The sequence below is a fragment of the Poecilia reticulata genome, chromosome 6, assembly GCF_904066995.2.
Source record: "Poecilia reticulata chromosome 6, P_reticulata-male-v2, whole genome shotgun sequence".
Classification (NCBI taxonomy): domain Eukaryota; kingdom Metazoa; phylum Chordata; class Actinopteri; order Cyprinodontiformes; family Poeciliidae; genus Poecilia; species Poecilia reticulata.
In genome coordinates, this window is record NC_088835.1 from 23,753,721 (window position 1) to 23,780,472 (window position 26,752).

At 40.0% G+C, this 26,752-nt stretch overlaps 1 protein-coding gene and 1 long non-coding RNA gene across 3 annotated transcripts in view; one reads left to right on the forward strand and one right to left on the reverse strand.

Moving 5' to 3' along the window:
- klf13 (Kruppel like factor 13) lies at positions 1-24,121 on the reverse strand. The gene is made up of 2 exons (XM_008412258.3): positions 23,053-24,121; positions 1-7,128 (listed from the first exon to the last, which is right to left on the reverse strand). The coding sequence occupies exons 1-2, from the start codon at positions 23,528-23,530 to the stop codon at positions 6,821-6,823; spliced, it is 786 nt and encodes a 261-aa protein (XP_008410480.1). The 5' UTR covers positions 23,531-24,121; the 3' UTR covers positions 1-6,820.
- The window catches only part of LOC145552000 (uncharacterized), a 15,787-nt gene continuing 11,258 nt past the window's right edge, over positions 22,224-26,752 (forward strand). For both annotated transcript variants that reach the window (XR_014087923.1, XR_014087924.1), the window contains exon 1: positions 22,224-22,337. This is a non-coding gene — a long non-coding RNA (uncharacterized LOC145552000). The remainder of the gene's footprint in view (positions 22,338-26,752) is intronic.

Consider the following 26,752-nt stretch of genomic DNA (forward strand, 5'->3'; position numbering starts at 1 on the left):
TTATTGTGGCTTATTTTATGAATTTATTTCCAAATGTAAACTCACTATTTCATGCATACAAGTTATGACAACATACATTATTCAACAATCTGTTATTTCTCATATTTGCATAGGACATGGTCACAATATATTGTCTAACATGTAAAAAATAATGCCATAAAAAGATACAACAGAGCAGCTAAGACCAGCACATTACACGTGTGTTGAATTCATTGAACTGTACAACTGTAATACTTGAATGTAGTGATTTTGGTTTGCTGAAGAAGAAAAAAAAAAAAGAAACACAATAAAAATAGAATAACAGAATCACCTGAAGGTTTTAAGTGAGGTCATTGAGAGGAATGTACTGGCCATAGCTGAGCTGAGAGTTATTTACAGAACAGATTATAATGGTGCTATAAGAGGGGAAGCAGCACCATGGAGTCACTACAACAGGCAACTGATGGTGAGGGTGCAGAGGAAAAAACACACAGAGGTATCAAGAGAGCAACATTACACTGAGGAGGTGCACTGAAGACAAACAGGTACAGGAAACAGAACCGAAAAGGCTGGTGAGAGGCTCTCTGTTTGTCAAAGAGGTCATTGACACCACTGTATGCTGCATAACCTGAAACGAGCTAATCCTTAAAGGACAAACATTATCCAACAGACTTTCTCTGCAGTGAGGAACAGATGCTGCACAGCGTCTCTTCAAGCAGACAAGTTCAAACTAAAAGTACCAACAGTTTGGATCTGCTTGTTTAATTTTTTTTTGTTTTGTTTTGTTTTCGTTTTTGTTTTTTGTTTTTGTCTTGTTCATTTTAGACTCAATCTGAGTACGTTGGCTTGGGTGACTGAATGATTTTAGTTCATTCAAATGACTTTGCAGAGAAAAAAAAAAGAAGAAACGTTGCCTACTTGAGATGTAGAAAAAGGTCCATGTCAAGCACGACATCCATCTATCAGCTAGTACAACACATTGAATTTGAACTCCATTGGTACAAACAGAGCTGGATTCAAAACTACTCCAACATTCATTCTTTTCCCTTCAGAGCCTTTGGTAACAAAGATCAACAACCCTTCTTTAACTCTATATGGCGGCCTCTTAAAAAACACAAATAAAAGAAAAACCCCGACTGTGAAAAGCAAAAATTTTAGGTTTTTGTCGTGTGGGAAGACATGCTCTGTAACTTTTATGTTTTGTAGGTAATTTTGTAGGTAATTCGTTCAAATTGGCTTAGTACAAACATAGTCTAATGCATGTGTGGCATTAGAAAACGTACCTTGTATACTGTCAGGACACACTTCTATTCAGAAACCCACAAAAAATGATAATAAATCAGGTCAAGGGAAGCAGCACTTTCAGAGCAAATGCAATCTTAAATCCTTTGGAATGGACAAGCGACTATCATCAAAAGTTGTTAAGATGTTAAAAACAGCTGCAGTAAGCAATATACACTGCTTCAGCATTGAACAGAAACAACAGCAACAAAAAGGAGCAAAATTAATGACAATAACAACACAGTTACACAAAGCAAAATGCTCACATAAAGCATAAAGAACAGAAACATTTAACTTAGAGCAGAACTGCTTGATCAAATCCTGTACATAACATTTGACAGGTCAAACTCTATATAAAACTATACAAGATTATTTTTTTTATATAACGTCTGATAGAAGCTAGATTATTTACGCTCAACATTTGTATCCTCTTCAAGAAGTTACAGCTATAGTTTTGGCACACGACTGCGCGGATCATGCTTGTACTTCTGCTGACGATGTTTGATCAGTAACACACTGATGTCTTTAATTAAATATATATTGTGAACTTTAAATTGCTAGCTTGCTGCTTGAATTTGTACATGTATTGTCAGTATTTGAGAATCCTTGCATGTAGAATTATGTGATCTTCAGCAGAAATATGGATCTGAAGTCAAAAGGATGTAAATGCTGAGGATCACTTTGATACTCAAATAGCTTCTTAGCATGAAGCAATAAAAATATACAAATATTGTCTGGGAAAGATGTTTTTTTTTCTTTGTACTTTGAGTTACATGCAGGATCTGGCAATATGGAACGGTTACGTAAAATGCAGCCCAGTGTTTCTGTTTTAGTTTTTTACAGAAAAAAAAAACAAACTCTCTTTGTCTACTTCTTCATTCAAGTAGGAATAAATGAAACCAAATTTTTTTTTGCTACTCATTAAGCAAACATAAGCTACATGATGGATGCTCTGAAAAGATATGAAGGTAAATGAAAATTCAAATATCTCAAGAGGTATAATTCTGCAAAAAAATAAAATGAAAACATAACCTCACACAACAACAACAATAATAATAATAATAATAATAACAATAATAATAATAATAATAATACAAATAATGACTACATTGCTAACTCACAATTCTGTGGTCTCTAATAATATGGAAAACATTTCAAATAATCTAAAGCAATAAAAAGAAATCAATCACTGAATCTGAAACTGACATAGACAGAGGTAAAAAAAAAAAAATACCCATCCACCCCAAAGTTTCTTTAGTTTTTTTTTTTTTTTCATTTAAAGGAACTTTTTGGAATTGCAGATAACAGGATTTACCCGCATCCCTGACATCAACAGAGTAGTCAGGGGGAAAAAAAACCCTGCTAATAGCGCACAAACTTTAAATTTACACATAAACAAGCTCGAACCTCGAGCTGCGATGTACTCTAAAACAGTTACTGAAATGAACTGACAAAAAAATCTGAAATTAATAAGAAAAAAAAATGAAACAAACAATTCAGGCGATTATATGCCTTTTTCTCTCAAAGGCTCGGACAGCAAAAAGCAAAGAACAGTAAAATCGGACATGTACAAAATTGTGTTCAATGGCCTTGCGTGTTGGAATTATTCAAGTACATTAGATACAGTGAGAGTAAAGGTTTTTTTTGAGACGCTCTGTCTGTGGATGCCTACATGTCACTTTTGCAGTCTGGCTGAAGGTACAGGCTTTTCTGTTCAAATGGTTGTATAAGTTAAAACAGCTTCAGAGTGGATCGATAGCAGGATTGTGCGATGTTATCAAGACATGTAATAGGCGAAAAGGGCTGCACTGAGGTTGGTCCTGTGTTACCAGCATGGTCACACACTGACCAGCAGTGAACACTGGGCACCGAGGACCACCGATGGGGCAGCCACATGTGGGCAGCCTGACATATGCGTGCGGTGACTGGTTTTACGACAAAATCCACAAACTGTCCCATATCTGCTTGGCAGATGTTGACCCTGAGGAAAATGTGCAGATTGCAGATTAAAAACTGATTAATGCGTAATTTTTTTTCTCCTATTTTTTTTTTCTTTTTCTTTTGCAAGTGAGCGCTTTAAACCAGGTTCGAAAAATTATAACCAAAACAGGAATATACAGAAGGTAAGCTGATCAACAGCAGTTGTTGCTTCAAGAAAAAAAATGGTGAACTCTCACACCTCTGTCTTTGAGAGCTGCAGATCAGTGGCATTCAAAGTGTCATCTTGCAGCCCGCAAACTATTTTAACATCACACAAAGGATTGTGTTTTGAGATAAATTCATTGCTTTTCAAGCTAAATAAGGGAGAATGAGAGGGGGATTCATAATGACTTTAAAGAGAAGATGGCTGCAGTCGAGGAAAAAGGACAAGGCCTGACATTCATGAACTTACACCTGCCAGACCGACTCAAAGGGGGAAAAAAAAGGAAATACTCCTCGCTTTCAGAGCAAAGTTAACATGCATGTAGCGTCGAACGCAAGATACCGCTTGAGTTAGCTCTGATGGCAGTAAGTCTGAAGGAGTCTGAACTGCATGGATGCGGATCCAACTGCAGCAGTGAAGCACTTAAAAAGTGCGGGCATAACATATAGACCGGCAGGGGTGCAGCAGTTCTGATAGTGGTGCTTGTTTCCACTTTCGCCTGACTTACTGAGGCATGTCTGTCGGCTTTCTCACAGGGACATTTGAGCTTCAAATGCTGGGTTGACATCAGTCTGGTGAGAGCTGCAATTTGCTGATATGTTGATTTTGGTTCCGATGTTTTTGCAACTCTTCGAAAGTCCCCCAAATCCCCCCCACCTTGCAAAGAGACAGGAAGTTTGAAAGCAGCTGTTTGGAAGCTCAGGTTTATCAATGCAAGCCCAGAGCGACGGTTTCCTCTGCATTGTGAAATCTGATTCTCCGGCTCGTGTGAGAAGGAATTCTGTTTGTGCTTTGGATGGAGTCAGGCACTTCCCACCCACGCTGCTAGTGCTGTCTACAAACAGCTCTTGTTCGTACACATTTCCTCTTATCCTGCAGTTCAGATCAAGCTACCAATTACAGCTATTTTTCTGCTGGCTGTTTCTACAGTTGGAGGGGGGAGGAAATGGGGGGTGTCTGCTTCTGTGTGTCTCCTCCTTTGTGCTGTTCGGCTTGTGATAAAACCTCTCCTCTTTTATCAGGACCTGCCCTCTCTTGCCTGTTTGTTGCTGATATCTGCTTTGTTCCCTCAGCTCAGATCAGCCAACGTCTGACCTCCTAATTAGGCAATACTAATGTAATTCAGCTGGCTCGCTGAAAGAACAGGTAGAGCCAGATGAGAAAGGCCTCGCCGGGCGAACGACATGCTAGCACTACCTCCGGCGGGGTGGGAATGTCTTCTTTTGGGTGCAGCTGTTTCCTCCAGGGAACTTGAGCCAGGAGGAAGTGACTGAGTGTGTGACTCTACCTGCGATGCTCCCTACAGCACTGAATAAAAAGCGCTTCTTTGGTACATTCTCCCATGTGCTTGATGAGATGGAAATATCTTGCTGCTACAGAAGCTGTTTTGTCTCCATTTCAAGTGAAATATGTGCTGATCAGAGAGTAATCAGGGTTTTTGCAAGGTTTCCAAAAGTCCTACTTTGAGCTATCTCGAGTTTAGGCCTGATTTTTTTCAGATTCAATCCTAAAGTACATTTAGCTATGGCTTACCTCATTCAATCATTCATTCACTGCTTCTTTGATTAATCTTTGTGTCCTAAGTTGGTGATTTGTAGCTCTGGCTGAAGAATGTTATTGTTTTCATGCTGTGATAAAACTACATAAAGCATCATTTGGCCTTAAAATTGAATGTTTAGATAATCAAAATCTAAGAATTCTAGTTGTTATCCACAACCAGCTCCTTCGTCATAGGAAAGTATTTACTCAAAGAGGTTTGGTGTGAAAACAAGGATTTTCGTTTGGCTAAAACCCGTCATCAGTAATTGTTCTGAAGCTTACAATAAGCTACAGGAAAGTACATGGACCTCCTAAATTTGACCTTTCATTTCCAGTGACTATTCGTTTTCCTGCCCATTTGAGCTCATGTGTCTAGATTTTATGGTTTTGACAATATTAATCTCTAGTTTAGCCCTTCTTTCTTTCTTTGACTTTTGCGCCCTATCTGTTAAGTAGGATATTAATTATGTTGATATTTTGCACAGAAGTCTTTTAGATTCAACTTTTTATTTAATTAAGAGATTAAAAAAATCTCCCTTAAGAAGATGTTTTGACAGATTACACTATAGATCTTGAGACTGAGTTATTTGTTGACTTTAAAAGAGTTTAATGTACCTCATTAACTCCAAAAATGCCTTGAAGGGTTGAGTAGCCTTAATGTAAAGGAACTCAGCTGGAAAACACCAATTAAAGTTGGCAATGCTGTGTTTACGTTGCTTAAGCTAATAATTAAGCAATTACAAGCTTTTAAGTAAATGTTTTTACGTTATTCCTCATAAATCATGCAGGTCTTTAATGTAAATCAAAATAGTCTTCAAAAGCATTTCAGTGAACTTACAGAAACTTGCAGGAACTCTGTTACTTTTAGGCACCAACAGCTGCTTTTAAACTTCGTTCTCAATGTGTAAAGGTTCAGTAGGGTTTCTTTTTTTTTTTTTTTACCTATGTACATTTATAAAAAAAATATTAACCCAATATAATCCCAATCCGCCTGAACATGTAGATTCACACACTTTGCACTGCCAGAACTTTTTAATGCAGTGCACATCTTATCCCCAGTGTAGCGTCAAAAGGTATTAGCTCTGACGTATTTGTTTTCCACGGCAGGTTCAATGATTGTTTTCTCGGAAATGAAGAGTTACATTGGACCTCCACCTTAGACGTAGGACAGAACACGAACTGAAGCTTCGCAAAAAAATGACCGCATGACTTTATGACTGGTTTCTTCAAATGTGAAAGCCAACAAACAAAGCATAGAGTGCAAATTGTGTTGAGTGTAAGGCTGAAGTATAGTATGTACTGTATGTTTCTCTTCACCGTGTTCATTCTTTCAAGCTAACAAGGCCATCCCTGAGCAGGGCGCAAAATTCAACTCCCCGTTGAATTTTCGAATAAAGTGATGAGTATATTGTGCAGTCAATGTGAGTACTCTTGAGTACTGTGGTATTACAGAAAGAGCAACTGTCTTCGATCCTGAGGTGTGTGTGTGAACCCCTTCTCCTAACCCATTCAATAAAATAAAAAGAAATCTGTTAAAATCAAAACATTTTGAGAAGACATATGACGATGCCTGTTTTGTTTTCCTTCTTCTAAACTGTGAATATACAATAAACAACTAGCCATAGTCAGAAGCTTAAAAAATACAGACATGTGGTACAGAATGGAGGTATCGCCATCTGGGAAAGGCATTATCTTCTTTTAGGATCACACAAGTAATTGCACTACAATAAGCACTTATGTACAGTATGGTACACCACAGCAAGCGCAGGAATAGCAAAGGAGGGGGTGGCGGGTTGCTGACAACTGTGCAACAGAAGTGTTATGATGAAATTGCAGGCCTCACGTCGGTGGGCCTGGAAAGTGCGACCAGGTTTCAGTTTAAGGCGAGCTGGCTGGACTGAGGGTGGGGCTGATGGTGGGACTGGATGCATCCGAGCGGCTGTAGTCGCTGAGAGAGCTGGGGCGCGTGGCGCTGCCACCGTGGGGCTTCTTCAACATGCCGGGCTGGAAATCTGAGTGGCGCCGGGCGTGCTTCATCAGGTGGTCGCTGCGCATGAAGCGCTTGTCGCAAAGTGGACAGCCAAACTTCTTCTCGCCCGTGTGGGTGCGGTAGTGGCGGGCCAGCTCATCAGAACGGGCAAACTTCTTACTGCAGTCGGGCCAGGTGCATGGGAAGGGCCGCTCACCTGCAGAACACATACGGGAGAAATATGGAGTAAAAGTTAGATCCTTCTAGTGTCTGGATAAATTGTCTCGTTAAGACTGTAATTTATTTTGTCAAGACAGACGAGGAGAAGAAGGCAGCAGTAGAATGCTGCATGCCGAATGAGACGTAAAAACCTGCAGAGATTACTGATGAACAACTTGTTCATCAGTAATCTCTGCAGGTTTTTATGTGTTCTATCAGGATTAGTGAAAATGTCTGATATAGAGTCCTTAGAGACAGAGGTTGACCCTTCATGGCCACAGGGGAGAGATAAGACGTGATAATGTCCATTTAATGGGGTGATAACCTCCAAAGTGGGATGGGTTCCATTGATTGCAATGTTACAAGAAGATTAAGTACATTATGTAAGGTTTGTGTGAGGCCACACTGTTTTTAAACTCAAAACGCCTGTGTAACTTCTAATAACATTAAAGTACAATAGAAACTTCCTCTGTGGATTTTGCTTCCAAACTGAGAAATTTCAAGTTCCCGTGCTAAGTACACACACACACACACATACAGACACATGTGTACAGAGCCACGTCTGGCTCATTTCTTTTGCCGACATACTGGTTTGGAGCTGTTTCAACATACGTTTGGTAGTGTCAATCAATTGCTGAATGAAAAATTGTGATCCATTTTGTTCGATTACAGGAGAGAGCAGCAGGATTCTTGTGATTCTTTAGAGACTTCCATTTTGAACTATTCAGTGACTCATTCAGACTTCCTGATCTCTTTCACAGGAGGAAACAAGAAATGGTAAAATCGTGGAAATATTTGGTCGGTTTAAAATATTACCTTTCAAAAAATGTTGGTATACATTCATGCTGGTAAATGACTAATTCTGCGTAGCCAATAACAGATTGGTTGCTTTTTAAAAAGTCACATGTTTTACTGTGGAACTAATGTAAACCTAAAAATCAGTTAAATTAACCCAAACATCACTTCATTTGTAATACAACTTGTGGCTTATTCTGTCCATGCTGTTTTTAGTGTTAAAATGAAATCATTCCCTTTAGTATCTAACATAAAGTATTGACTGTAGTTATGTTGTTTGTGTATGCTCCCTATTATAAATCTAGAAGTGAGTGTTTTTAATACTGTGGTCAGAAACGACTGACTAGTTTGGAGGTTTAAAGAACAAAGTCGAAACATGATTTAACTTCTGAAAAGGTAAAATATTTTTTTGGAGAATGGCATGCAGGAATGTAAACTGCATGTGATTAGCAGTAAATGGGCCACAACAGGCCTCTGCTTTCATTTGATGTTTGATTACGTTGCTATACCAGGCTTGCTTGGCAGCACTAATAGTTTGAGTGTATGTGAGGGAGCCATATGGAACCTGATAATAACACTGGTTATCTTAATCAGATAAACACCTCATCACCAGGAGTGATGACTCATTCGCTGTGAATAAACAAACAACGTTACTCCTACAGTCTAATAACTCTGTAAGAAGAATATTAAAAATCATAAGAGTTTTCTGAAAACATGACAAAACTAATAAGCTGTAACTGCTTTAGTAGTGATAAATTACTAACAAACTGGCGTGACACTGAACTAGCAGACACAGTTTAATTATACAGCTCCAGATGCTAATCACACTCACAATGGCTGCCCAACCCATTTTCAAACATGCAGCGATTTGTGCTTTGGAACATGGAAATTCACACATTCTCCCTTACATCATGCAATTAAAGTGGGGATTTAAGCAAATCTACTAAAAACTGCTGAATACTACCCCATACATTATGTTTTAATGTCATTCTACTCTGTAAACTGTGCGCATGAAAACGACCCACAAAGTTTGCCTGATAGATCATGCTGTTGAGTACATATTCATTGAGTTTCTGAATAATAAAACAACACGTCCAGCGAACACAGGACTTAATCTTTAAACATTTAGGGTTTCTCCTGTGAATAAGAATTATCAATCATTATAAAAACCTATGCCAGTGGTTTGAGGCATGAATGAGAAAAAATAATGGGATGCATAAATGTTTATAGATGGCACAAAAAGGGGGAAAAAAAAAAAGGCCACCAAAGGCTTTCTTTGTTCTTCGGTTTCCCATGTGGGCCACAATGGAAACAAGCACTGTTCACTGTCAAACATTCATACGCTAGCATATGCCAGGGAGTCTCAAAAACATGAACTCGGTTCACTACAAGTCTAGATCCCTCCTAGCCCCCCACCCCCGCTTTTTGCATGCTTACAAAACATGCAGACAGACAGAGCAAGTCTAGACAGTATAGCTTGTGTTCCTGTCTCTGACGCCTTACCTCAGCTCCAGACAAACACAGCCGGCCCTGCCTACTGCAGTTCCTGCAGGTTCACGCATCACTTCATGTATTTAAACTCACTAACCGATGAGTATAAATTTGCATATGGACATAATGTGTGTTTATTTTTGGGGGTTTTTATGAGAACTAGTAAAAACACATTGATTTTCCAACTTGAAACTACAGTAGGAATACATATAGTGCCTGGTTAAAAATGAGTTTAAATTACTAGACACTCATCTGACTGAGGTGTGTCATGTTGGACTGATTTAATATCATATCAGCAGCAGGAGGGAGCTTGGGCTTAACCCTCCTGCCACTGCAAAATGAGTTACTGCCCTAAAAGTAGAGCCAATTTCTGCAGGCTGCTTAAGGGTCAATAACCAGAGTAACAGATCCAACCAACATTAATATTTGAACAGATGAAAAGCTGAGCTACCCCGTCTGGTTGCCCTGATAAAGTAACGTATCGTGGAAGCATCAGATATCTAACTTCAGTAAATGAGACGAAACCCCAAAGCATTCTGAATAAACTTTAAAAAGGTTTTAGATTTAAAGACTACAGTATACAGGCATAGTCCCAAACAACTCTTTGCTATGTGGTGGGTCTCATATACTAAAATGCTGCAGACTCCAAGGTTTTACGTGGCCTCCAAATGGGGCCCCATAAAATCATTATAAAAAAAAACTAATCTGGTGAGAAGACAAAGTGGTGAAAAATTTTTCAAAAGTGCCAAAACCTGGTTGGATATTTGATCACGCAGATACCTGAAGGCATCGATGAAGAGGAATTTAATCTTTCTGCATCACTGTGGGTCCGTGCTTGAATTAATAAAATGAAGATTTGAGTTTTGGATTTGCTGAGGCAAAGTCCAGATCTAAATTCTGGACTTTGTGGATTAGAGCTTAATCTCATAGTTTTGGAGAGTTACCTCAGGGCAAATATTGAAAAATTAGTGGGATGCTAATTGACTCCCAGCATAAAAGACTTAAAATTTAATGAAAAGTTGTTCCTCCTAAAAAGTATTGAGAGTGGCCATTTTTTTGCAACCTGTTTTTTTGGGGGGGGTTTAACTTAAATTTTACATTAAAAAAAAAGAATTAATTTTGAAAAGATTTATCATGGACTCACTTGTTACATTACCAAAAAAAAACCCTACTCATGCATGTTTAGATGCTTTGAATGAAAATGATAACGCTGCGTGCGCCGTTGGGATGTCACTGTCCAGGCTATTTTTGTAGACTGCAGCGATTACTCAGCATCTCTGCTGAAAAAAGAATGTGACCAGAGCTTGCCTTTCTTCCCATCCAGTTAGAGTCCTCCCACAGCGGGGCAGCGTGGCGACTGTGATGTCAGGCCCCACCGATTGGTTATCCCGTCCCTGGCAGTTTGCCACATGCATGGTTTGCCTTTCGCAGAACGTGTCAGTTGCAGAGGGCGAGGGCAAAAGGAGGGGCTGGTGGAGGGAGACAGGAGGGAAGCTTCTCTCAAACGAACACAGTGACCTAGTTACCCATAAAGTGAGTTACATCATGCACGCAAAAAAACCCCACCTCTGCTAAGCACCAGTGTCCCCCACCTACCCCCCCACTCAAAGGTGGTGTGATTATGTCACAGGTGCTGCAGTTATATAACTGTTCTCACCGAGTCCAGTGGGTCAGTAAATAAGCAGCTCATCCCTCTGTCCTCAACTCATTCATATCTCAGTGGTTTCGCAGAAAACGCTCGAGAGAAATGGAATCTATCCCTGAGGTGTAAAGGACTCTATCTGCAAAGGCGAGATCAAATCTCTCTTCTGACGCAGGCAGACGCAAGCACCGGTGCAGGAACTCGATCACCTGCTCCAACAAGGGCTACCAGCATTTCAGCTAAATGTAGATAAAATTCCTGTTGCATCCTCAGGCATAGGCACACAGCATGCACCTGAAAAACTCTATTTGACTCCCTGCCTGAAGTGAGCAAGAGTAAATTCCTTGGTTGGGGTGATTGGGAAAATTACAGTTTCTTAACATAATTCAAAGATCACCTTGAAGTTAACTTTCTGTTTCCTGCTCAGTTACAACCTGGATACATATTTTACAGAACCTAACACATAAAATGTGTTCTTTTTGGATACTTTGACAGCGTGGAGTTTTGGTAAAAGGTTTTGAGCAGCTAATATCTTCCCCGCAGCTGAAAACGCTCCTGAGATCTTTATTTAGCATAAACCCGGATTAGTTGGTCCCTGACACAAACAACTACTCTGAGCAAGACCGAAGCAGACGTCCGTCTTAAAACTCAAAGATGCCAGAACAGTTAACGTGATTGGTACTTTAAACTGTTATTGTGTTTGCTTCAAGCGTTTTAACAAAGTACGTTATTATGAAAATTGAACTGGTGGGTTTTTTATAAAATTATTTTTATAAAAATAGTCATTGTCTTCTCTTTAATAGCCTCTCCGTATGAACTGCACATAAACCTAGAGTCCTACTAAATGACAATGCCAGAGGTGGGTTTTTCTGAGTCACACTTAAGTTGCAAAAAAATAAAGCTTAATGCTTGACCTTAAATCCATAGGTCTGGGATTTAAGTCCCATGAACAATCGTTCTCACAAGTTATCAGGAATCAAAGTAAGCCAGTAGTTAACAATTTGAGGTAATGACTAATATTGTCGGTTTCGCAAAAGACAATGACTGGTTGTAATTGTAATTGTTAGCGTCATGATAAGGACCACAAGAATGCCTCAAAAACTGAAATGTGCATTAAATAACTTCAGGCCAGGTTATTGCTAAATAAGCACAGCTTAAATCTGACATTTTATTCTAATACACTTAAATTAGGGCGGCAGTTCAAATACATCTCTGATTCTTTATAATAAAAGTACATCCTGTTAATTCAGAAATTCAATATTAACTAGTATTAGATTTTTAGTAAGATAAATATTGTAACCTACTAGGCTTCTAAAAGAAATGCTTAAATTTTAAATCTTTTTGCATATTCAGAAAATAATTCATATGTGTAGTTTTTATGTGCTAAGTTTGGCTTAAGGTTAATGGCTTGAATTAACACCTTCTTTGCTGTCAGTAGACCAAATGACACATCTGCAATGTGAAAATGGAAATTTCAGCCATTATGGATTTAACTTGAGTTTGAACAAAAATAACTTGAAGGACGCCATGACAGTAATCTACTTTAGGCAGCATATTCACTGCTTCTAACCTTTTGACGAAGCTCAGGTGAAAAACCCTGAAGCATTTCTTTAAACATGCAAAGAATTTTAGAAGCAAACGTCTCAAGAAGGGAACAAATTATTCTAGCCAGAATGCAGCCCGTACCTTATAGGAGTTGGATTTACTCCACATTTGTGTCAGTTTAGTGGAACAGCCAGCTTGGCAACATGAAATGAGAGGGACACTCACTCCAGTGGTAGAGCTGAGCACAACCCAATAATTTTGTCTCATGTTTACAACACTATAACCTGCAACCAGCTCGGAGCCAGCAGACAGACCAGTCGCTTGGCTTTGAAGAACACCAAAATGATCACCGAGTCCCTCATTGCCACAAACTGCTGGAGCAGACGGGGTTAACCCACCGCACCCGCCCTCTTTCCCTTTACACGCACCATCACGTGCCAAGACGATATAAACACTAACATGTGTGGGCAAGACAAAAAAATATATATATACATTAAGGCTTCTGCAGCTCCTCCTATCATTGTTCACAAAGCAGCATACACAGGCTCTGGATATGCAAAAATAACAACACAGACATGCGGTTTGCAGAAAGACACAGCTTGAGTCGAAACACATCTGTGATCAGAGCGACTGTTTATCCGTCTGCTCGGCTATGAGAGAATAACTCGTTGGGAGAGAAGACAAATTAGCAGGGGAAAAAAATCACTAAGTAGCAACATGTTTTTTTTGGCACCTTAATTAAGAGTAAATTGCAAACAAGCTCTACTGGAACACCTAAGGTGATGTCAGGTGTTTCAGAAACATCTATGTTTCCTGTATTATCATCTTTTGCCTTTATTGATAGGGCCCTAGCTAGCTTGCTTCTGTTCGTTAGCCGGTAGCTGTCACATTGAGAACAATAGCAGCAGCCTTTCTCCCAGCAGGAGTGGCTCTCTTGTAATGCATTTCTGTCGGACGGGCTGCTCGCGCTAACCGTAACTCTCTCCCACCGGCCAGCTTGCAGGCCTATTGACATTCACACACAGCCATGGAGGTGAGTTAAATGGGACATTCTGATTTCTGCTCACACTTTGACACACATTACTTCATCCATCCAATTATTTAGGGAAAGGGCAGTCTGCATTGAACATCTCTTTACATTTTCCAACACTCAATCACTGTGTCAGACCTGAGGACGCGGCGTTAGATGTGCTGCAGGCAGAGTTATGCTTCAAAGCCAAGTTAACCGACAGCAGACAAATAGTCGTTGTCATTAAAGGGTGTTTACAGTGACTCCACAGTGATGTCCAATCATTATCTACAATTGTCAAGCAGGATGATGCCAGTTCACATGACATTTTTGACACCGTCGCTCCCATAATATCAACATCCTCCATGGGCAGTGAAAAAAGGCCAGATCCTGTTAGGCTGTGATTGGAGGAGATACAGGCTGGAGAAATTTCCAGTTGCCTTAATAAAGGCTAATGGCGGATGAGAGAGAAAAGTTTTGAAGTTTTTCTGACAAAAACAATGAGCCACTCTCTTCCTTAACCCGTAACAAATAACTGCTCATTTAATCATACACTATTGTTCACATTGTCCACACGTTGCACAATACAGTGAAGATACTACTTCAAATTCAGTTTTTGATGACCAGAAATTAAAGTGCATTTCATTAGGATATGCTGAGATGGAGAAAAGGAAGTACTGCATAATTGTGATGTAGAAGAAGAAAGACACATGACTAAAATTTTGTTTTTCAGTCCATACATTGTATACAACTGCTTGTACTTGTGGTTTAAGTGGTATATCTCCTAAAGCTGGGCATACACTAAACTATATTTTGAGTAATTGCATTCAGCTCCTACTCAAACTGTATGACTACATCATAGGGTTCAATAATTCATAGCTCACAAATTGTTCTCACATTGTACGACCTGACTGCTCACGCTGTACGTGTGTGTGCAACAAGTCAGTCTCTTGAATTCAGAACTGCAATATAGAAGGAGGAAAAATCCCAGAAGTGAAGGAAACACACCTGAGAATGAGATAATGTCCAATAAAAACAAACATCTTTGGCACCATGCTTGCCGTTCTTTCACTCCCTCTTCTGTGTCGACGCATGCGCAACGTGAGAGGTTTAATATAAATTTGACTTGAGGCTCTGCTTTAATTGTGCCATACTTTCACGAGGGGTCAACAGAATTTCAAACTGTTTTGATTTTTGTGTCACCCTAAGATTGTTGATTAAGGGTGAGTGTTAATCGTTTGTCGTTGTCCCCATGTGCTACACAACGGCTCGACACACGATTAAACCGAAAAAAATCATCACACGATTAGAAAACTGACTCAAAATGGCACAAAAATTGTACAGTGGATGCCCAGCTTAAGGAGAATTTAAAATATAAAATGTGTACCGTACAATTGCTTTCAGGGCCCCGTACTTTGCTAACCCCAAAGTCTCATCAGCAGACTTTAGAAGTCACTTAATTAGAAAAACAGAGTCCACCTGTGTGTAATTTAAACTCTCAGTTTGTTGGGGAACATTAGAAAACAAACCACACCACAAAGACCAAGGAACACAACAAATAGGACAGAGACAAAGTTGAAGAGAACTTTATAGTGGTTAGGTTATAAAACAATATCCTAAGCTTTCAGCTTTTCTAGAGGACTTTTCATCTAAGAATGGAAATATTATGGTTTGTGTGTGCAGTTGTAATGTGCCAAAATCGAAAAGATCCAGAGGTACTAATGGTTTTACAAGATACTGTAGAGGAACGAACTGAGACGCAAAGACTTGAGTTAAACTTCTCCCACTGAAAGTGCCTAAAGTTGATCTCTTATTTAACCTGCTTTTAATAACACATAGTGAACACAGTTAGTGTAATTTGCTGACCGAAGGGGGTTCTGCTCCTAAGGTTGTGCACCCACAAACCTTAATCAAATTGGCTGTAGATGCAGTTGAATAAATGACCTACATTAATAGATGGCACTGACAGTGAATACCCTGGTATATAACCCCACCCCCATCCCGCCGCACTCTACTGTACATTCTGTCTTTGTGCTACAGATCCCTTCATCGCATGCAACATGTAGCAGTTTTCATACTGTGGTTGTGGAGAAAAAAACTCACAGTCTTCCACAGGTCTGTATCCTTCTATTTCCAATCAACCCCACTCCACAAGACGTGGCCAGATCTTGATCTCTCAACACAAACCGCTTCAGCACCTACTACGCTTCTCAGGCAGGAAAGCAATGGGAGAGGCGGGTGGAGGACAGAGCAGCTTTTATAGAGTTTCTCCACAGCTAGCTAAAGAATACATGAACCCTGGGGGCCACTGAAAACACCACAGCCAGGGCAGGGGCTGACAGAGGCCATTCAGCACTATGATTGTCAGCGCTGCATGCTCGACTGCTTCGTTCGCAGTCAAATTGAGAATATATTGCTTCTTTATCAAGAATCTGATCTGCTGCCGGCACATGTAGGATAACATATGGTTAGCATATGCACCAAGAAACGCCTTCGAGATATCTTCAATGGGACAGTAACCCTGCACCAGAGGATTACCAGGCAAGATGGTGGCTCCACTCTGGCTTTATTATCATCATGAGGATCAAGTAGATTGAACTAATACCTTGTTTCTGTGGACACATAAAGTACTGGTCCACTTGGGCCAACCAGTTATAATGTCACACGCTGTTGCTTCACAGCAGAACAGCAAAAATATACACTGCAACAAAGGAACATTTGTACATGTACAGCAAAAGTTTTCCAACGTGAAATTGTAATTTAGACTAAAATAATGAAAGCTAACATGCAGACAAGGCATGCTAATTGTTGTGAGAGAAGTTTGTTGTGACAAACTTCTCTCAGCAATACCGGCTAATAACATTTTTCTTAAATCAATACATTTAAGCACGTTTTTACAAAAACAGATTTTACTGAAGCATGTGTTTCTGACTCAATATTATACAAAGTCAGATGTGAAATTAAAGCTTATTCCTCTTTGAACATGTCTTTTTAATGTATGATAGATGTACTGGATAGTGAGATCTGTCTGGCTCAGGGGTCTCCATCTTTCCTATTTGCAATACTGACTTTTCTAGAACTCAATAAAATTTGACTTCAAGTACAAAAAGCTTAGGATGTTTGCTCATGATCATGTTTTAAGCCCAATTTCAAATAGAAAATAGTGAAAAGGACCATATATGGAATATTTCAAAAAATATTAACAGGGCCAAGTAACCAAATAGAAGAAGGGCTAGACCAGATATATACATGACTCCCATATGGATTTTTCTTTTCTTAAAGGGTGAAAATAGGAAATGACAGGTTTCTTTTATGGGTCTGAGGTCGTTGCCGGGTCTCAAATATGTATCAAGAAATTCAGTCATCTGACACAACTCTGCCCCATTTATTATCCAGGGCTGCACTGTATTAACATGTAATTGGTGGTTAAAAAAGGGCCAATAACTAACCTATGAAAAATACCATCTGGGGGTCATTATCAGCCCATTCTCTACTCATGCGAGTCTCATACATAAATGTCTACAGGCTCATAGTCATGACTACAAAATATGACATAAATACTAACCTACTCTTAAAAAGATCTGAACTCACCAAGGGTTTCTTGCATGAGACCCACTTAAATTTACAAAATGCAATATGCATTGTCAAAAACCATTATGGCACCCAAAATAGGTCTTAGTCGGTTTTCAAATAGATATCTAGGAAAGGCAGTTCAAATTGCAAAATATGTCTTTGCCAAATACAAGCCCAAACTTTTCTCTACAGTTTTCTTGCATCAGACCTAAAGGCAATTAAAATACATAACCCACAAACAAAAGCATTTGGGATATTCTTTGACCTATTTCCCAATTGCTGTAACCCCAGATTTAAATTTGGCTGAAATATTCTTATGGCTGCTGCAAAAATATTGAATAATAAAAAAAAATAAAAAAATAAATTAATTATGCAATGTATCTTGGTGCTTATAGGTTATGCTTCTTGTCCAGAGCAAGCCATTTTCTACTTGAATAGGCCCTATATAAAAATGCTAGCAGGATGTAGCAGCAGCAGCAGCAAAATCTGACATCATTATCTAAATATCTGAATGTGATTCAAAGGTATCATAATATGTTGTACGACGGCATTATTTGGTGGAAGTCCTGCTGCTGGTCAGTTAGTCAGACTGAACTCTTCAGCCCCTCAGTATTTTATTTTTTTTACCCATTAGCGTGCCAAGAATGGATTCAGGAAAACCCAATCCCCACCCTGATACCTCATCACTGCCACCAACCACACAGGAACACTGAGCACTCTGTGTTACAGTTCAGCCAAATATAAAACCACTGGCGGGGATGAAGCATATATAATGAGGGACTCCTGCTGCTCTTTCCATGTGGAATTTGGGATAATTTCCCATGTAAAAATGTCATTAACCAGAGTTATTTGACTAAAAATAGGTAGCACATTTGAAGAACCAGGCTGTAGCTGTGCTGCCAGGTGGTACCACTTATTGTTTAGGACAGTAAAGGATTTTACAACCATCTAACAGAATTAGCGGTACCAAAGCAGAACACAAAAGAGGTTCCGAAAAAAACATTAACCCAACTGTAAAATATGTCATTAGGCTCTTTGTCATTAAGAAATATTGGCCCCAGACCCTTCTGTGTGAACAGCAGGTTTCACATGTGTATTGTACCCTGAAAAGACAGGCTTTTGTAAGATCTGGCTGTGGGGGGGGGGGGGGCTTGGTTGGAAGACAAGCGAGGGGCCATCAGTTTTCTGGAGATGGCAGTGTGCATGACATGATTACGGGATGTTAATGAGACTTCACTTAAAATCATAACACATCACTGTGCGTGGGTCTAATACATTAAAACTTGAGAAAATTTGAATTAATGTTGAAAAAAATATAGACCACTACTCATTCTATTTGTAAATCAGTCTGAAGTCACCACATTTTTTCTTTCTGCTTTTTTCACGTTTTACTGGACGCTTGCAGTGGAAAAAAAATGGCTCCACCTCCAACATAAGGATACCAAACAAAAGCCGTCTGGTAACCTTAGACCCCTAAACTGCTCTGGATTCCTAAGCATCAAACTCAATGCAGTATAATGAGTGATTTAAATTCAGTGTGTACTCCTGTGTGTGCTACACCCAGGATGTCCCCGTTGAACCCAGCGTGAACAAAAGGAAACGTAAAATGAAACCTATTTATCTCCAATGAGGGGGTCCCCTCAAACGGTAACTGTTTATGCATTCAAACTTGGGAGTTCCAAGATTTCAAATCACAGGCCAGAGAAGAAATGTGTATTTACATCTTAAGAAAGGGAAGAATTAGAATATGTAATGCAAAGGAAGTAAGGGGCAAAACCAAATTAGCAGCATAAAATAAATGCTTTAGTTTTGTTCTTGTTTTGAGGAACTGGCCCTTTACAAACCCCCTTAACAGCTTGCAACATACTTAAACAAACTAAAAATGATAATTACATGTTGTTTCAGGAATTTTCAAATAACATTATAAAATTTCAATGTTATAGGCCAGGGGTTTTTTTTATTGGTCATGAACATTTTGTAAAAGAGAGAGAAAAAAAAAACACAAACAAAAAAAAAACAGACTGCTCCTTTAAAAGGCCTCTACAAAAAAAAATCTGGCAAACCTGAGTGTCAGAAGCCAGAGGGAACATCTTGTCCCTGGCTCTTTGTTTGTTGTCTACAGTGTTTCTCCTTCAATTAGAAAGCAGCACTTGGCTGAACCTGACTAGGCTGGGATCAGTTCTCTCGTGATTCTGCTAGTATGGGCTGAAAGGAAGCAGGCTGCCTGAGTCTGACTCCATGAAAACATGCTAAGATTGGCTGAGGCAGCCCTGCTAAACTCAGATGACCCACATTTTGGACCTGCCCAGTAAAACGGGAAGAGAGGGTCATTATTATCAGAATTTATAGGACACTGCCCAGTGGAGCAAGCCAGACGACGGAGCATATCCAAACAGAGAGGCAGGCGAAAGGAAACGCTTATTAGGCACGGAGACGAGGGCAGGGCTACCACGGAGCAATAAAAACCGCACAAAACTCACATGGTCTGGGCTGATGGAGGGGGGAACTGACTGCTGGAAGCAAGGCTGGAGCTTTCTCTGCGACAAGGCAGCAAAATTAGGAGTTTCTGGAACTTACCAATTAAATCAAAACAAACCATCCTTATTAAAACAAATTAAAGGACAAAAGCCGAGCAACAAGACAAAAGAAAAGGCTTGAAAGGCCAAACGAATAATGAGCTGTGGTAACGCTGCACTAAAACAAAACAAAACAGTAATTACAATAGACACAATCTTCTTTGTTGTAATTATAAGCCACATTTCTCTCCTTTAGCGTTTTCCTAACAAATGGCGATTTAACAGCCGGCAGTCGGCTCTGCTGGAGCAACAGTAAAAGTTGACTCCAATCAATAGTAAATGACTTTGTACCAGCCACAGAGAAAATCCTCAAGCATTTGGCCTCCCAGTGTGTTTAAGGCTGGTCTGTTCTTTTTGTTTTCACCGGATAGTATATCTTCGTGCAGTTGTTGCGAATGCTGCTAAACCTACCAATAAAGTGAGACGAGTTTGAGACGAAGGAAAGACAAAGGCTGAATCCCATTTCTCCCCAATAGAGATTTTTTTTTTAGGGGTGTGGCGTTCCAAAGCTTTCTGTAGAGCAGGAGGAGGGCTTTCTACCCTCTAAAAATGGACTCCCGGTTAACATATTTTTGACGGCACAATGACCATTGTATTACATGTGGTTTCATTGTTAATTATTGCTAATCTGCATATGGTAAAATTAATGTACCTTGGGACATTTACTGCCCACTTATATATATATATATATATATATATATATATATATATATATATATATATATATATATATATATATATATATATATATATATCCCTCCAAAATTTATCAGCATAGTAATACCTTTCAACTTTGGAGACTATTGTACTAAAATTGTACTAAAATCAGCTAAAATCAGCTGTTTTGTAACAACTCTGTATGAAATGGTTAGTACACTGGATTACTGACCTTTTATAGATTTAATCAAATAAAGTGTATATTAAAAAAATGCTTGTTTCTCTTTTTTTATTAATCATATTATTTATTAGCAGCAGCAATACTAATATTTCAGTCGTTGCGGTGCAATATCGTATGACTGTAAATGAAGATTGATACTCAGAAACACAAAAAGAACAGAAGAATTCAGTTTTGTCTAACAATTGTAAATATTTACATATGTAACTACTTATATTTCTCACTCATGGAAAAATCAAGAGTCAGATTTTTATTAGGGCTTGTTTTTTTTTTAAATAATTTTTCACAGGTGTCTGTGTCTAAAGTCTCACCTATGTACCATGGGACATTTACTGCCCACTTTAGAAACGATTTAAAGCCATTGTCCATCCTGTACACTAACGTGATATGTTCTATGAACACAAATAATACCAGCAGGAGGTTAGCCAATTTGTTTTTTGTTACAATCTGTTACATTTTATAGTCTAAACAAGGATCAGAACCGGGCTGCACAGTGGCGCAGTTGGTAGAGCTGTTGCCTTGCACAAGAAGGTTCTTGGTTCAATTCCCGGCCCGGGTCTTTCTGCATGGAGTTTGCATGTTCTCCCTGTGCATGCATGGGTTTATTGGCCTCTCCAAATTGTCCCTAGGTGTGAGTGTGTGTATGAGTGGTTGTTTGTCCTGTGTGTCTCTGTGTTGTCCTGCGACAGACTGGGTCCAGGGTGATCCCGCCTCACACCCGAACGTTAGCTGGAGATAGGCACCAGCACCCCTCCGGACCCCACTAAGGGACAAGGGTGTAAAGAAAATGGATGGATGGAATGATCAGAATCACAATCCAATGTAAGTGAGTGTAATACAAACTTCTTCTAACAAACAACTGAACTAAATTATATGTGAGATTTACACATTTTTATAATTACTTATCTCCATTGTTTATGAATACACTAACCTATGAGGAAGAATACAATAAGTTTTGACAAAGGGGCAAATTGACCCAAAGGCTACTTTTTTTTCTTCCTGAATAAATATTTAGAAAGTATGGTATGCGAGTGGCTATTTAGACTGCTTGCTTTATTCAGTCTGGCAGAAATCAGTAGGAACTGATGATGAATCAGCTCCTTGAAGGAGTGTCCCATTTCCCATAACCACTACATGAGCTAAACGCTGTGGGAAAGGGGAAAATGGCTAGAATTGGAACTCAGACTAAGGTGTGTAACTGTGGATAAAAAAAATGCCTTGAAGATGAGGGTGCCCTACATATGTTGGATCTCTTGAAGCTGCTTCTTCATGCTTGCACGTTTCTGCAGCAAGTGACTCAAATGTGGGTCACGCTCACGCAAGGTGCTTCATCCTGTGATCCAGAGAGCTCAGTTTTCTTCTCAGCCCTGTCAAGATGATGCATGTGCCTGCGTGTGCAGAAGAAGAGGAGCGAAAAGATGAGGTGTGAGCTGCAGCGCTCCCATCACGAGGAAACGGCAGTGAGACTCCTCAGTCGAGGCTCAGCTAGCTGAGTCTGTTGCTGGCCAGATCAGCTGGCAAGTCTGTCTAGCGGGGGTGTGGCACATCATAACAAAGGGCTGTGGGCAGACAGGCGACTGACTGCACAGCTCTTATCAATCCCCCAATTTCAGTCGATCTGTATCTCCCCTCCCTTCTTCAGTGTCCTATCCTGTGGAATGCAAAGCGCTAAAAGCTGGAGGTATGGGCATTTTTTTGGGGGCTATATGTGTGTGTGTGTGTGTGTGTGTGTAAGGGAAGGTCACATGCGACACACGCTGTTGATTCACAGCGCATTTATTGGACTTTTTGGACTGATTCTGCAAACTTCCTGCATGCCCATGCACACTTGACTGATTCTGCGCATTTATGGCTACATGTTTTGCTTTTTTTTTTTTCATAAGCTCATGCTGCTTTGAAGCAAACCATTTCTTTTTACTTTTTTTTTTTTTTTTTTTTCAAAAGGAGCAATCGTCTTCAGGAAACGTAGCTTAATGTAGTTCTACGTGTACACCGCAGTTTCAGTTTGAACATACTGTCCAATGCGGTGGTGGATGTGCGTGCGTGTGTTCAGTGGGGTGGAGGAAGAGTGGAGGGGGGAGGACAAAGCTTAAAGACTTGAGTGGGAGTGGCACTGTTTTCAAGCCTCCCTTCCCAGAAATTAAAAGGACATTATAAAGTTTATATAACTCAGAGCCGTGATCAATCAGGCATGTTATCATTATGAAGCTATGCAGCGCGAGCGCGTTAGTTTCATTTATTTCAGGTGGATTCCCGAATGTCACCAACAACAAAAGCAGTTTTAATGTATAGGCTACCTTATTTAGATCAGACAGTATTCTCAGTTTTATTTTACTCCCGTGTGAAACGGGAACACAACAAAGCAGCATTCAGCACCTGCATCCGATCGAACTGACCTGTGTGTGTCCTTAGATGAGCTTTGAGGTGGGAGGATTTGCCATAAACTTTTTCACAGCCAGAATAGTTGCATTTGTGCTTTTTCTGAGGTGGCTCCTGCTCTGTCCGACCTCTCGATCTCTTGCCTCTTTGTCTGAGCGCAGGATCGGAGGTGGCGGTAGGTGTGGCAGAGTTTCCATCCTCTCTCAGGTTCGGCGTGCTCTCCTCCTTTATCTTTGCCTGCTCGGCAACGCCGTTGGGTGTCTGCTGGTTAAAATCCGCCAGGATCCTCGCCACCACGAAAATCGAGGAGTTCTCCTTCACCAGGGGCTCCTTTATTTCCTCCCCTGTCCTGGAAGAGGTTGGGATCTCCGGTTTAATCTCCCTGTTGCCCTTAGGAGGGTGAACAACTGCACGACTGGACATTGAAACAAGGCACTCTGCTGCAAAGTGATCCATTCTGTCTTTGAAACAGCCTCCTCTGCTTCTTAATGACATTCGGGGGAGGAAAAATGAAATAAATCCGCGTGTAGGAGGTTGTTAAAAAAAAAAAAAAAGTACTTGCACCGTGCTTCCCTTTGTGTAGTGGCGGTGAGGTGGAGGTCGTTCTCATCGGAGAGAACTGACTTTATGATCTTACCCGGCTTTCCAAAATCATCAACATCCTGTGCGAGAAACGCCTCGCACCAAAAAAAAAAAAAAAAAAAAACAACAACAAAAAAAAAAAACGCAGAGATCTCTCTCTCTCACACAGAAAGAGAGGGAGGGAGAGAGATAGAGAGAGAAAGAGAAAGGGAGGGAGAAAACGGAAACCGGAGTCTTTGTTTAGTGCAGCGACACCGGTAGCAGGAACTCTTGAAACTTGGATGCGTTAACTCCCATTGCGGCTTCAGACTGTCTCCCGCACAGTGAGCGCGTCTCCCGAGCGCCTGCTCCAGCTCGCTGTATCCATGCTGGGGGCGTGTCGAGCCGGGCAGCGCTCGGCAGCATCGTCAGAGGAGTGGCTCATTCATTGGGTACAGCTTGTCCCCAAGTGCTCCGAGCAACACGAGTTACTAGAAAGTTTGAGCTGCGCTGTTTCTATGCGTCCAGAGGATGCAGCCCTCTACCTGCCGCTAGGAATTGTCGAGGCAGCCACACTGATGCAGCAGAAAGAAACCCGTGACTAGGTGTATCTTATTTGGTGCATTTTTTTTGATCAGCCGGGCAGAGGAATATCACCAGGGACGTTTCGAGATCATTCAGTGTCACGTGACCTCTTTGTGCGACCCTGGTCACAGAGGTCACCTCTGAAAAACAGAAGAAGAACCAAAGCACAGACCTTAACTGATAAACACACACCGTACACTCGTGGGAGTCAGGTTTGCTGTGTTTTCAAAAGTATTCATAACCCTTGAAGTTTTTAGCATTTTGTCATGTTTCTGCCTCCAACCTCAAAGTACGTTAATGGGATTGAACATGATGCAAACAATTCAAAGCCTGCAAAGTGAAGGAAAAATTATACCTGGTTTTCATTAATAATGACAATGATAACAATGACCCTTTTCCCAAGCACCCTTCAAAACACACCAGGACCTTGTACAGATGCACCTTTGCATCAATTACATATTGAGTAATTAACAGGAGTCTGTAGAACCTGTGCATATGAGGAGATCATTCAGTTATTTCATTATGGTGTGTTGGACGTCCAAAAGTTGCAAGACACCCAAGCCTCAAAGACCACAACTCTGTGGTTAATGCTCTGCTTATTTGGTTGGAGTTTGACCAACCAAATTCTGTATTTCCCCAGTCTTATTATTTGCAGTAATAAGTCTGGAAAACGTGGAATTTGATTCAAACAGAAAAAAAGAAGAAAGCGGAAAAGTTTCCAATCTCTAATGGATGAACATCTCAAAATGTAATATATAGTTCCAGTAACCTGAGTTCTTGTTTTACTCACAATTCGTGAGAGTCAAATTTTGTTATCAGGATGTCAATGTGACAAAAATGCCAGTAAATGCTGTACTTTATGTGAATGTTTAGGTTCGAAAGTGCTAATAAAATGTGTATAAACTCTGTGGGTGTGGTTGTGTCTTTATAGTTGCAAAACATGTAATTAAATATTAAAAGAGGGCAGGGACCCCCCCACTGTGCCTCTTCACCATGCTAATCTGCAATCTGCCCAAAGAGGGCAAACAAAATTCTAGATCAAATAAGGACGGATGGGCAGATAGACATTTTTGGCATGACCAACTGCACCACTGGTACATTCAACATGAGTGCCATTCAATATGGTTGCTTTCAACATGCAACATTTTTTATTTTGCAAAGAAAAAAGCTTTCCATAGTTTCTACGGGCATGCAATCTGCCATAAAGACTTGGTTAAATATGAATCTCTTGTCTTGAAGACATAAAATAATTTAAAATAATGGAATTTGAGAAAGAATATTCTTCATTTCTGCATTTTTAAAGTTGAATGATGCATCTAAGGGGCAAGATAGAAACACTTATTGGGTTTGTTTACGAGATGCAGTAGGACATACGATGGCTGGTCTATTCCTATGAATTCACTCACTTTCCTGATAAAGTGGCTTTCAGACCGAATGTGGCATTCGCTGAACTTCCCTTGGATGTTTTACAGGGAAACCTGTGTTGCTAAAGTGAAAATATCCCTGATAGTGCCAGGCTCTATTAAACCGCAACAGAGAACATTTTAAAGAAATGGATGTTTCATAAGTAGATGATAGCCATATTTTATCTTCAAATGCATTTTTATTGTGCTAAAACCATCAATAAAAATGAACATTTTGTTGTGAGATATGAAATAGCTAGATACTCCGTCTCCATTGGTTGCACAAGTATCCGCCAACCACACAGCCGGCCGCACACCACGGTTAAATTTTTAGCAAATTCCAGCTTTGGAAAGAGTGCAATACAAGCTCCACTAAGCTGCTCACACCTACACAGCAAAGTGGGATGTGTGCGCCACTTGAGCTTTGTTTCGCGCAACGCAAAACCTTTGTTGCACAGATCATGAGGTACAAATGAATGGATTTGAGAGCACAGCAAAGTTAGTGAAATATTCAGCCTGAAAGCCCCTTAATGCCTGCCGAAGCTTGATAAATAGAACTTTGTGTCAAGTCACTTCTATTTTTCCTGCACAAGTTAAGTAACATACTGTACAAAATGGAGATTGTGCAGTGACCTTCGTGAGATCTGTTGGTGGTACTTGGCTTTAGTGGTGCTGGAATTGTGATAAGCCTCCAACTTTGCCACTAAAAATGGCAACTTCTGTTTACCTCTGTAACCTGGAACTGATTAAATGGCATCTTTCAATTAAATGTAATAATTCAATGAAAAAGTATGTTTGTTACTCCTATTTTTTATTTTATTTTTTTTGCATCAATGACAACCCTTCCACATGACAAAATTCCTTAAGAACTGCTGTTCTAAAATGGTCGCCGTAATAGTGATTCATGAAAAACAGCAATTACTGAGGTTGTTATGAAAGCGCAGCTCTATCAAGTTAATAAGTGACAGATGAATTACACAAGCTTTTATGTCACATCATTCTTAACATTTGCTGGTGTCAATAACAATAAAGAGAGATTCTACATGTGACCTTCCAGTTGCCAGGACAAAAACCACCATCAACAGCCTTCTAAATGTTAATGAAAACATCTGTATGTGATCATCTGCGAGTTCGATGAGAACCTTTCTTTTACCACAGAAAATATTAC

Excerpts from the sequence above, each read along its gene's own strand:
- klf13 (XM_008412258.3), bottom strand. The coding sequence starts at position 23,530 with ATGTCATTAAGAAGCAGAGGAGGCTGTTTCAAAGACAGAATGGATCAC. Across the intron at positions 7,129-23,052 it reads TCATCTAAGGACACACACAG|GTGAGCGGCCCTTCCCATGC; the intron begins GTCAGTTCGATC and ends TGTGTTCTGCAG.